The sequence below is a fragment of the Anguilla rostrata genome, chromosome 11, assembly GCF_018555375.3.
Source record: "Anguilla rostrata isolate EN2019 chromosome 11, ASM1855537v3, whole genome shotgun sequence".
Taxonomy (NCBI): Eukaryota; Metazoa; Chordata; class Actinopteri; order Anguilliformes; family Anguillidae; genus Anguilla; species Anguilla rostrata.
The window spans coordinates 29,711,895-29,724,817 of record NC_057943.1 but is presented as its reverse complement, the minus strand read 5'-3'; the positions used below and the strand labels follow the sequence as shown (position 1 = coordinate 29,724,817).

General features: G+C 38.6%; 1 protein-coding gene across 1 annotated transcript; it reads left to right on the top strand.

The window, feature by feature from the left end:
- Positions 1–10,100: 10,100 nt before the first annotated feature.
- Positions 10,101–12,356, top strand: LOC135234557 (calcium/calmodulin-dependent protein kinase II inhibitor 2-like). Its single transcript, XM_064299267.1, has 2 exons — positions 10,101–10,651; positions 11,202–12,356. The coding sequence occupies exons 1-2, from the start codon at positions 10,483–10,485 to the stop codon at positions 11,270–11,272; spliced, it is 240 nt and encodes a 79-aa protein (XP_064155337.1). The 5' UTR covers positions 10,101–10,482; the 3' UTR covers positions 11,273–12,356.
- Positions 12,357–12,923: the final 567 nt, after the last annotated feature.

Below are 12,923 nucleotides of genomic sequence, written 5' to 3'. Positions count from 1 at the left end.
AAGCACTGGTGCAGAAAACATCTTCATAAAGGGGGTGGCAGGCGCTTATACATCAGTTACTCAGACACAATCTCCTTCTGTGTAATCTCCAGTGGCCATAAGCGGAAGACAGCATAATGTGTTCTCTGTTGATGTATTTGATACCCAAATATGACCTCATGTGTCTCTCACCCTGCACTCCTCAGAGAAAGCACAGCTGTATTTGTTGGTCTAGTTCAACCGTCATGGGTCATCTTTCGGGTGCAAAACTTATTTTTTGACATGTTTATCCTCACTTTCTCTCTTTGTTTGGAATGCCCGTGTCATATTTGTTGGCCTATCTCACCCCTCTGACATTGCACGATTTTAGGATTGCCCTAATGGCCCTCAAATTTCAAACATGTGTCTATCAGCCATGCCTGCTGTCCTTATAGTTGTTGCCAATTTATCATAACTTCAAGAGAGTGGCGGCGCTACTGATGCACATAGCAAATTAATTATAGTATAGCGTAATGGGAATGAGTTATCAAGAATTCCAACCAAGGACACATGAACAACAGTACAATGGACAATAACTGTTTCCTGGTCAGGCTCCTGGAGTGATTGGCAGACTGATTGACCAATCACATTATTGGAAATCACATTTCCAGCATCAAAATATAAAGACTGAGAACCGTGCCCTTTTTCATTTACAACATCCTCTGTCCACCGTGCGAGTGCAAATCAGCATGCGCATCATCCCCTGTGTCAGGTGACCAGCTGAGCTGCAGTGGAGGGCTGCACTTTTTACAGCACAGACAGGCTCCAGTCAGTGGAGTCCATTCTGCCTTAGGAGAGATGGGAAACTGTAAAATGTAAACAGATTTCTGTTTTAACTTCATGACTTGCGGTAAGGTCATGAAATCTGAAAGCTGTTTGCTATTTCATGCTATTAGAAGTGCAGTCCTTCAGATCGACGCCTGAAATTACACTTTGAGTGACTCCTTATTTGAGATATGCCTTCAAAAAAAAAGGTTGAGCAGAGAGAGACTGGAGGAGTAGTTAAGCATGCTGTCCCAAATCCTCCAGCTTTGAACTTCACATCCTATCAGCACAGATGTATGTGACATGTTCTGCGTACCTCTGCTTGTTTGACGTCATGGAGTGGACTGTTTCTAAATAAAAACTTTAATATAACTCAAACTCAAGCATAGTTGGAGGAGATGTTTTGTTTTTTTTCCTTTCCTTTGCCAATTACTTTACTGTTAAACAATGTATGCTTATGTAGTAAGAGGGTTCTATATTATGCACAAGACGCTATCTATCAATAGCTCATAAGCTCAAGACCTCACAAAGCACAACATATAAATTATATTAGCTATGCTCTTAATGTTGCTTGATTGCTAGCCGTTTTAATGATTTGGCTAAAGCTTAAAAGCAAGAGTGGTGGACAAAATGCTTAGATCAACAGCAAGAAGCACATTTCATGATTTGCAGTGGGCACCAAAACAAAATAAATGAATGGCTATACACAGAGGCCTTGCAGAAAAGAGATTGCCGTGAATTAAAGGCAGGCTTTGGAGCTGGGAAGGGAACCGACAAGCGTAAAATAACTGCTCGCGCCTGACAAGGTTTAACAAGACTGCTCCTTAAGTGAGAAAGTATTCCCAAGCTCAGGTTCAATCTCATGAAAAGATTGAACAGAACCGCAGGGAAGGACCAGCTAAAGCTGTGCTGTGTGGCACGGGGGCCCGTATAGACATCGGGCCCCCAAAAGGTCCCCTCAAGCTCTCTTCCCATGCCCCGAACACCCCCCCCCCCCCCACACCCCACCTGAGCCTTCAATCAAAAAACAATGATAGACTAGGGTACAATTCATTAAAACAGCTTGACCTTTAAGTTTGCTCGGGTCCTTACTGAATCAAGAGCCCTTTTCCTGGCCTTCACAGGGTCCACACTGGCATCATTCATTGTGGATAGTTCTGTGGGCAAAATGTCAAATTGTAACTGAATTCATCATGTATTGGGAAAGAATGAGGAAGCTTCTATCTGAGGGCTAAAAGCAGAACTGCCCACCAGCCAAACATCTTTCCAGTTCACATCGAGACTCAAAGAGGTGTCTGCATTTAATCGCATTAGGCGTGGGGAACAGATCAAATCTGTGCTCATTACCATGGAAAGTTGGTTTGTGGCTGGGCCCTAGAATGCTTTAACTGTCAGGTATTCCCACAGCATATGTCTATATAAGTATACCTTATATAGAGTGGAGTGACATAGATACAATTTGGAGTTGACATTAATTTAATCAAATGAATACATATAACATGAAGTGGTTTTTGATTCAGACTGAGATGACCTGGTGATATTCTTCTCTGCTCTGCCCCAGTTAATACGTTGCTTGGAGTTAACATGATCCGTGTTCCCTGTCTTTACAATAGCTAAGGGAGACAATGAACACTGTAGTAATGCTTTGTAAATGGCTGAAACAAGTACCTTTGAGAGTCAACCAGTTTCTAAATCCCTTAATGAGTGAATGTGCGGTTGGGCATTCCAGGAGACTCCATAAAGCAGCTATTTTATATTTTTGTGCTAATTAACTGCTCATAGCTCAGTGAACTCTGTACCCGTGGCCTGTAAAGCACTCTACAAATAAAGTTTATTAGGCACCCAAGCACAAAAACAATTATCCTATTGTAATTGTCATTTTTCTTTATTGTTTTCCCTTTTAATATAATCCAGAGACTATGGAAGACCATATGTGACAAAATGCATAGTTCAACAATTGTCCATAATGACCAATTGATAATGAAATAAATAAATAAATAAATATGCAATGAAATAGATAATGAAATAATTAAGAAGATTGTAACATTCTTCAAATAGAAATAAAACATAGAATATCCTACTAAACAATATAAATCTATTTATTGTTTATTAGGCAAATGTATAAAATGGACCAACTGAAAACAATCTCAGATATGGACTCACAAACAGGAAGAAACAATTTACCATTGTTTCATTGTAAAGTCTTTAATTCTTTTCTTTTTTCATCTATTCAGCTCTTACGTGATGACTTTTGCTGATATTTTTTCGCAGCTGTGCAGAAACCACTTAATTTCAGGAGCACTTTCATAAGTTTTCATAATTAAAGTGTCACACGTGTTAGATGCTAGAAAGGCAGTGTTGGTGGAATTACAGCACTAGTATGTTTGCCTCGCGGGGGTGTGCTTAACCTGGGCAAATTAGCATTTTTCAGTATGCACAAGGATGTGCCTCACATTATCAAAGATAAGCACATGCACAAGGTGACTGAGTTCTTGCATAACTTCAGTGTAGCAAAACATTTAAGCAGGTGTGTAAATCTACCAGGTTAAGGCCCATAAATACCACATTCTGTTGTGATGGCAAGATGAAGACACACATTCCCATTGGAGTGTGTATAGGATCTTGAGCACCCTCAATATTTGAGGGAGAAAACTTTTAGTTTAAAAAAAATAAAACTAAGCTTTAACCAGTCAGTCACTGCAGTCACGCCATCTGCACTTTGAAAAAGCTTGGTCAAACTATATGCACTTTTTAAAAAATCCAAACTATATGCACAATTTTAGGGCACGTATACATTGTTTGGTATGGTAACACATTACAACCGTGCCGCATGGGGATAGATTTGCTGTCTTGTTGCTTATTAATGTCCGTGCATAAGCAATACAAGTAAACTTATGCTGACCTGGAACCAGGAGATAAATTATCAAAATTGTATGTGTTTTGGTTGAATGAACACAAACATTAAAGAGAAAATGGAAAACACCACAGATTCATACATTTATTTAAGTGGGTGGAAAACCTTTTTTTGTGAATAACTAGCGCAGAGCTTAATGGAGAGAAATTGCAGGTCAGTTAGAGGGCAGCTCAGCGGAACGCATTTTTGCATTTGTGCGTATACTGTCAGGTGATAAATTGTGTTTTATTACAGTTGTGACGTGTTACAATCGTGCTGGTTCTCCCTGCTGTTGATGTCAAAATATGCCTGATGGCAACAACATAGAGTGACTGGTTTTGTGCCAGCTGTAAGGATTATAGCTAGGGTTTATGGAATGGCTGATATTTAAGGCCGTGTTGTTAGATTGGTCGGTGTGGATTCATAACTGGAGAAATATGGGCTTTTTATCTTGGAGCGGCTGGCTACTGTTATAAAAAAGGAATTCTATAGAAAATGGGAGAAACGGCTTTTAATCTGTACATGAACATGAAAAATGATTTGCTTTTAGTTGTGTTATTTGTGTGCATTCAAAATGTACGTGAGATGTCTGGCGTTTCATAGATTACTGAGTAGTAGAACAAGCACTGGCAGCTTGTGATGAACGGTTTTGCATGATATAGTGTTGAAGAATAATTCAATTCTACAATGAGACTTCAATCAAGGTTGAGAAGCTTCAATACACAATATTTTGGAGAGATAATACAACATCTGAGGTTCTGTGCACTTCTCTGAATGTCGGCAAATAGATAAGGAACAATAATAGTTCTTTCTCAAAGGGAAATAATTGAACATGGGAGGTTTCATATTTGGCAGCATGCCCGGGCTATATGTCGAGTAGCCCGGAAACCATGATAAGGCACTAAGCATAAAGATATACACTCGCAAAAGACCATCATCTCACAAGAGAAAACACGGTCTGTTAAATTTTTCCACTTATAGTAATCTGCTGTCATAAAGCTTCTCTGGCTACACAGTAAAATGTCCAGTGTCAATTCAACTCTAACAGTGTTAATTCAACAATTAACAGATAACATGTGACCCCACTCTGGAATGTGGGACCAAATGTTATCTGTTAAGAGGTCAATTAACATTGTTCGGGGTTGAATTAACACTGGACATTTTACTGTGTATGCTTTCTCTCAGAAACTGTTGCTATAAGTTAAACTGTAGTGGCTTCAACATAAATGCAAACATCACCAGGACACATAAGTCTTTACAGGAGGCTATTATTGTAGGCTTATGGCTGTTGAAACTGTCAACCTGCTTGTATAGCTAACGTTATCATCCACTACATGTATGTTAATTGCCTTTTGACATAAAACTTTATTGACATAAAGCATTAAATTATGTAGCCTATGACGCCTTATAAATGGGTAAAACAAGTCAAGAAATTTCTGTTGTCAGATGAGCATTCACAATCATTTCATAAGTTGGCACTTGTGCACATGCCAAAGTTACTTGAATGAGAAAATAGGTCACATGTAAACATATGCATCATTGCTTTGGGCAGCTTGCATAGATTCTGTAAAAGATTGATGAAAGTTTACTACATTGTCATTATTTGATATCAAAAATCTGGCATGCAAACAGATTTTTAGGAATTGTGTTTTCACATAAAGAGTGCACATTTAGCACCGGCTATGAAGCCCCTGAGTGACGTGGTAGAGAAACAAAAAAAAAGCCCATTTTCGAGGGCACACAAATAGCTTGCGTTCCCTCACAATACTTTTTCAATAGAATGCTAAATAATATCCACTGGTTTAGAGAAGCACTTCTTATTATATTATTATTTTTCCAAGCAACAAAGTCTACTCTGAGCTGTGTTCAGCACCAGACATGGGTGTCATATCAACCGAAGACAGCTTTGGCACTTCAGTCATGGGGACTTTGTCAAAAGAATGATTATTCCAGCTTGGAGGAGCAAATTAATTTCAGTTGGAACCATCCGCAGTTCTCCGGAACTTTGTGAGTAAAGATGGATGTGCTCTTAATGTAGAGTGAATGGTCTGTGAAAGGAGGAAGTCTCTTCAGCTTGATTTGGATCCCAGAGGCATAACACTGAGGGAAGCAAGACGGAATTACTTTCCCAAAGGGGTCCAACATTATTTGGCACATTGACTCATAAGATGAATTGATGCCTTTTGGTACTAGTATTAATGGTGACATTGACAGTTTTTCGTGGAAAATGGTTTGGCTTAATGCTAAAGCATTTAACCAGATCAAGCATATATTTGCTAGCGGTGCTCGTATGTGTGCGGTTCTTAGCTTAAAGCACATAAGAAGAGCTTAACTTACATTGAGTGGTTGAATGGTGTTACATATATAAAATGAAGTTGCCGGTCTAAGAATATTATTAATCAGGTATAGCACTGTGGCTCACATAACCCAGGCTAACCTAAGGCTCCAGCTGTCCATGCAGACATAATTATGATGCAGCGCAGTCCTAACTGTGACTGATGGTATCAACTGAACCGTGCATTGCTACATTGATTTGTCCCTGTTTTATCAGTACTGATTACCATGACAACTACATCCTATCCTACTTCATCATACACTGTATCACACAAACACACACGCACACACACACACACACACACACACACACACACACACACAAACCCATACAGAAATTACATATGCACAAATACATGCACATTTAAACACACCAAATTATTTTGGAGAACGCATGAAGGGCTGGTATTTTGTGAATGTTATATGTGTCATTGCTGCCATCTGCCGGAAAAGAAGGAATTGCTTTCTGTATACTCAAAGTATGGACATTGGGCCTCATTCATGAAACATGCATACGATCACATTTGACCGTGAACTGTATGTACTGTACGTTTCCACAAACATTTCGGCATTCATCATTTTTTTCTTATTCATAGCTGGTTTTCTTGTGCTAATCACATGAACAGGATTGTGCATAAAATTTTCAAACAGCATTCATCATCTCATACACCTGGGAATGCACAAAAACAAAATTGTGTCATCAATCCCATATTGGTTTTTCATAGGAATATTTTTAAGAACAAATGTAAGAATCTTTTTTTTTTTTAAACTTTTTGAATGAGACCCATTGTTTCTTAATGTTATTAAACCACATTACTAAGTGGTTTAAGTAGATGAAAGCAATGTACATTATCATAATTGGTCACTCAACAAAATTATCTTCACAAACTGGAATCAGCCCCAACCAAAACACCACCTAAAGGAATATATCAAATAAATAAAATGTGATTACTCATACAATGCCATGGCTATATGTAATAAAGTTCTGAGTCATCTAAAATTCAAGCCTGCCTTTGAAATACCTTATCGCATTCCTTTAAACAGTTTAACATTTAAAATAGTTTTCGCCATTTTATCTGTAGAAAAGTAATTTATTTTATCTTCAATTTATCTTTACTGTATCTCATAGTTCTCTTCAAATTTTAAGTGATTTTTCTCTTCTAATTTTAACTAAAAATGCTATAAGCTTGCAAAGTTAGTGTCTGAAAAATGTTCAGAGAAGCTTTGTGCTTAGAAACATCAACAGCACTCTTCACCTCTTTATTCTTAAAGTACCAATAACAATGATGCTGCATTAAAGTGTAAAAAAAACACAGGTTAACAATATTATAGGTTAACAACAATAATAATATTAGATTGTTTACTTCTTCATATATGGTGAGTTTTTAATTTTTTAAATTTTATTATTTTAACTGACACTGGTGTGGTGCTGTCCAGGCTGCATGGTAAAATGTATTTAAAATCAATTCAGCCATGTCTGTCTTGGACAGCTGGACCAGTGCTCCACAGGCTGGGAGAGAATCCCTGCCAATCCATAAAGCTCAGGACAGACAAACGATTTCTGTTTTAAAGGAGAGCACATCAGTGATGGGTCCTATGTCTCGGCAAGTATGAAAAGAGGATTCACGATAGAAAAGGGGAGAACATGTACAGGAGCTTAAGCTGTATACCTGGAAAAGCAGTCACGTGATATTCACATTCATGCAGCCATGATAACTTGCTATTCTCATGTCTGCCTGTTGATGGCAGCATACACTCAAAAGTAAATTGAATTTCAGTAGACTCCATAGAGCATTTCTGAACGCAAATAAGTGACAGAGTATGAAAAATGATAAAGTGGGCGTTGTAGATTCAGATGTGTCTTCAATTCTCTCACAATGTCCATTTTCAGGAGGGGAACATGAACGAAATTTCTACAGGGAATTAAAAAAAAAAAAAACTGTTAAACTACTTATAAATATTGCTAATGTTTTAATCACATTTTTTACATGGGATGTGTCTGACCAGTTATAGAGAGTGCAATCACAACGTGACACAATCCATCCACATGATCGTTCTCTGTACTCCCCTGGTGATTCGGAATTGTTGATCCAAATGTGAAATTATAGCCTAAACAAGATTAGAAAATTAGACCCGTCACACGCGCTATTTTATAAAACATGGTCATGACCGAGAGCACAGTTTACTTTTTTCTCTCCCTTTTCAGTCGACTCAAGAAATGCCTGCAATCCTGCAAATTCAGAGCACAAACCTTGTATTTCCTTGTTATATATAATTACTTGTATGGCATTCTGGATAAGAGAATGCGCTAAATGTAAATTTAAAAACCGGTTAATTGGAAAGGTGGATTCTCTAGAGAACAGCCGGGATTCAGTAGCCTACAGATGTTTATACTGGCGATCAAGCAGGGGGATAGATTCTTCTCAGTGCATTTTGACTGCACGTTGTCTACAATGTACACAACCCATTCAAATGGAATATTTATAGCCTACGTGCTGAATGCTCACTGCCGCAATGACAGACATAATTGTCTGTGTTGCAGAGGTGGAAAATCCAGGATCAGCAAGTCCTATAGGTATACCTTGTATTTTTTTTTCCAATCACCTGGATTTGTTAATTAGCACAATTCTTAAGTTACCATTATATAAGCAATATTACGAATAAGCTATATTAAGTCGTTAAAAGGGGACGCAATGGAGTAGCACATACTAATTTGTTATTATAAAAAACACAATTGGGCAAAAACGTAAAATGAATAAGTCACGGTCAAAAAGCACTCTAACCAATTTATTTGTCCGTTAAATTTCTGCCTACTGAAAATTAAGTGGCATATGCCAGTATTAAAAATGGTCCCTAATAATTGAACCAATTTACATTGCGGATGCACCTGAAGACTGTCAGTAAAACATAAAACTCGGTGAATGCCCAAGGTAACGGTGTTCATTAGTAGGCTATGTCTTCAATTTAGGAATATTTTCCCTCTGGAATAATTTTCAAATGTAGCTATTTGAAAGACGAAATGTTAAACACTTATGGCGATTTCCATTGTACATGTACAAAAACGTATTTATATTTGACAGAAGAGGGCGGTAATTGCATTTAAAACGGTAGGGTCTTGTTATTTTTCTACCACTTCAGCCGTAGGCTTGTGTTCCTCTTTGGAGGCGGGGGCGACAATAAGGCGTGGTAAAAAAAAAAAAAAATCAACAGAGGTATTTTAAGTATTTTGTGATGATAGGAATGCATTCTTTAAATTCACTGTAAAGTAACGAGAGCACATGTGGCAAAAAAACATTGGTGATTATGTTTCAAATTTGAGCACGCAATGTTAAGTATTTTTATAAATTAATATTGCGTTGAGTTAATTGGAAATAATTACTTTGTCATTGGCTGCAATAATAGCTGTGACTTGACGCATTTGCTTATGCGTCATTCAATGCGATGCCATAGCATTACTTTGAGTAATTATGCACATCCTTTGTATTTTCCGATGGAAAAAAAAACATCTTCTTGGGAATTCCCGATAGTAACTAATCTGCACGTCACTAATCTCCAGGTTCTCAACCATGAATGTATTGGGAATATCGGTGCACTTTCTGGCTAATCTCGTTAGGCGATTAGTGATGCGCTTCAGCGGTACTGAACATCTGTAATTCTAAACACAATGTGACACGACATTTCTTCTTCATTGGTGCACTATGAATATATCCTAATCCTCGCTCGGTAGTTTATATTTCACTTTCTTGCGACAGTGTTTTCCAGGGGAAAACCCATACTGCGTAAAGGCGTTAACAGTAGGTGTACGTGCGCTGTTGGACTCCGTTGCTTTGCATGCCGCACTGCAACGCGTTTAATTTGTCACAATCCACATAACGCACTAATGTGACTTGCAAACCGGCTACCTCTTCCCAAAAATCTGTAAATCAGTTGCTTTTGAATTTCATTTATAATTAGGCGACGTGAAATGTCTCCCTTTTGAACAGCAATAGATACAATAGGACAGTTGGGAGGAACGCCTTCCCCTGAACACAGACAGCAAAAAATCAATGCGGAGCGAAGGGATTTGGGGGGGGGGTTGCTGGATGCTCCAGGAAAATTCAGTGACGTGCTCTCGCTGGCAGCTCTCCCAGGATCCGTGTTTTGCATCGCTCTCAAATTTGCATTTTTCTACATTTGCTTTTCCGTTAGCCCGAACCTGCGCGTACTTTTTGCAATTGTATACACACTGTCATATCTCTAATCTAATAGCCGTGAATGTGCATAGCAACAACTCGAAACTTTAAATGATGTGACTGTGGTCAGGGGAAAATAGACGGGCTTACTAGTCATTCAACCACGAGACCAACGGGCTGCCTTCAGATTGTCGCGGGCTGTTGAGCTGAGCTGTTGTTTTTTTTTCTTCCCAAGGTTTGCTTTTATTTTCGTATTGATCAGCGTCGAGTGTGTTTGGTGGGGGCAGAGCAGGAGACATCATGTCGGAAGTGTTGCCTTACAACGAGGAGAAAATTACCCACTATGGCGATGACGGGGACGTGGGACAAATCTCCCTCACCTGTGGTCTACAGGATTCCAGTAACTTCTTTGGTGGTTCACAGAATAAAAGACCTCCAAAACTCGGCCAGATTGGGAGAAGTAAACGAGGTGAGAGGATTTTTGCAAATCTCTTGATGATGGGATGTCAGTGGACGCCCGCGAGACAAATGATACATAAAACACAGACACGCGCCTTGTTGTAGCATCGTGTTGTTCCTTAGTTTGTAAAGGCATGCCAAACCTGTGGTCTCTGTTTGCATTATAATATTATTACGTATGTTAAATGATAAAATTGCATGTTACATGGTTTGGTTTGACGGTTAAATAAATAATGGTGTAATGAATAATTCCTAATGCAGATAATCTTATTTTTATTTGGCGTGGAAATCGAGCCAATATCTCCATAAAAGCCCAGGTTTATTTACTCGTGTAGTTATATGACACTGTCTTTATTGGAAATGGTTTGTTTATATTGCTAATAGACACTGACATTTTAACGTTTTATAAATCTCTTAATTCAGGAACGTTTACCCACCATCATCAAATAGATTACATTCTGCAGTAGAAATTTAGCTTCAACGATGATGCTAATACGCAGTCTACGACATACGCTCTAAGCTGGGTATTTGCATTGTGTCCTCTCTTTCCTTCTCTGCAGTTGTGATTGAAGACGATAGCATCGATGATGCGCTGGAGAACGCAGCGGAGAAAACACCCACAGGTGTCTAGAACAATCCAAAGACATTGTTAGAGGAGAATAATGACCATGCACCACCCACGTTTGGCAACAAAGCACTTTGAAATCCCTTACAAAATGGGCTGTGATCCACTGTGCAGTCAGCCATCAGTGTCCTATTGCAGGCAGGCGAACATGGAAAAGGCTGAGCGAGTCGCGTTTGATCGCTGAGCATTTTCTTTCTGACGGCGTGAAATTAAACCCTTATCGATCAGTCTGTTCCTATCCAAATGTGATAAAGACTGAAAAGGAATTGTGTACCCCATGTACAGCCAGTATTGTACTACTAAGAACAGTAAAGAGGATAAATGATACTGCTAAGCACACTACTGTATATCCCAAAACAAGTTGCATTCATTTGCTGTACTCTCTGGCTGTGGCTGAGCTCTTTGTTTACTCTCCATATCTTGCAAAATTATAATTATCTTTCTTCGTGCACAATGGATGTAAAAGCGCTGTTTTGTTCTTCACCTGTACAGATGCACCATTTATTATTACCTTTTGAAATAACTTTTTTTTGCAGTGTTGAAAGACTGGAAAACATGTTTTATATGAAATGACAAATGAAGGTTTTAACTTTTTTAATTATAAAATTTTTGATGTTGCTCGACATATATATTGTTGTCGCTACAAACTGCCTGCTCATTTTAAAGCAAGAAGCTTATTTTTTATATTAGGGAGCTATTTATAAAGTAGCAAGGCTCGTTCTTGTTTTTGGAAAAAGGTGGTAGTCATTACATTTTTTCTAAATTAATACGTACATTGTATGGTATATAATCACAACTGTGCCAAATATCATTGAGGAGACCAGCCAGTCTGGATTTCTGTGATCTTGGTAAATGTAAAAATTAGCTATTTTGGCTGTCATGTAAATGTAACAGGGCTTTTCCTTATGGCTCATGCATGAAAGCCCTTTGTGGCAAAGACACTGGTAAGCTATTGAACATCTCTTTTGCAACATGGAATGACAGACCTCAATAACTTTTAACTGAATATTGTGTGTGTGTGTTACACCTCTTTATTCACCGAACAGGGCTATTTCTGCAATGTAATAATATTAAAGGTTAAAAAATTAAATACGGTTTTGACTCGTGATTTGCATCTCTTTGCACTAACCTACCAGGCTGCCTCTTAGTGAAATCAACAGATGAATCTAGAAAGCTGCCACTACACCATTATAGTCATCTGAAATGCATTAAGCCAAACTGATTATAGAGATCGGCGTGGATTTTTAATAATGAGGGTGTTATGTGATGCACATAGCAACTCAAGGAAAGAGTGCATACACACACAAGCACACACACAGACGTAACAACATAACTAGCAATACCACTGTCCTCATGTTCAGGAGTTCCCTCCTGCTGCCGATGCACTGTGACAATAAAATACTTGTATGATCATGATGGCTGCATCACATTCTCTTTGTGATAACGCAGACAAGATGAGGCTCAGAACAGCACACTGCAGCAAAGGAGCTGTTGCTGTAGGGGACTCAGATTTTCAGCTGTGACACTTTAGAAATGGCAAGAAACTATCCCACAGGAAGTGCTTTTACCTGTCAGTCGACTGCAACACTATATGTTGTATTTGTGGCCATCACCACAGCCATGGATGTAGCTGGACTTAACTGGAAATGAGCTGCCA

Coding starts and splice junctions, on each gene's coding strand:
- LOC135234557 (XM_064299267.1), top strand. CDS start 10,483: ATGTCGGAAGTGTTGCCTTACAACGAGGAGAAAATTACCCACTATGGC. Junction 10,652..11,201: donor GATTGGGAGAAGTAAACGAG/GTGAGAGGATTT, acceptor CCTTCTCTGCAG/TTGTGATTGAAGACGATAGC.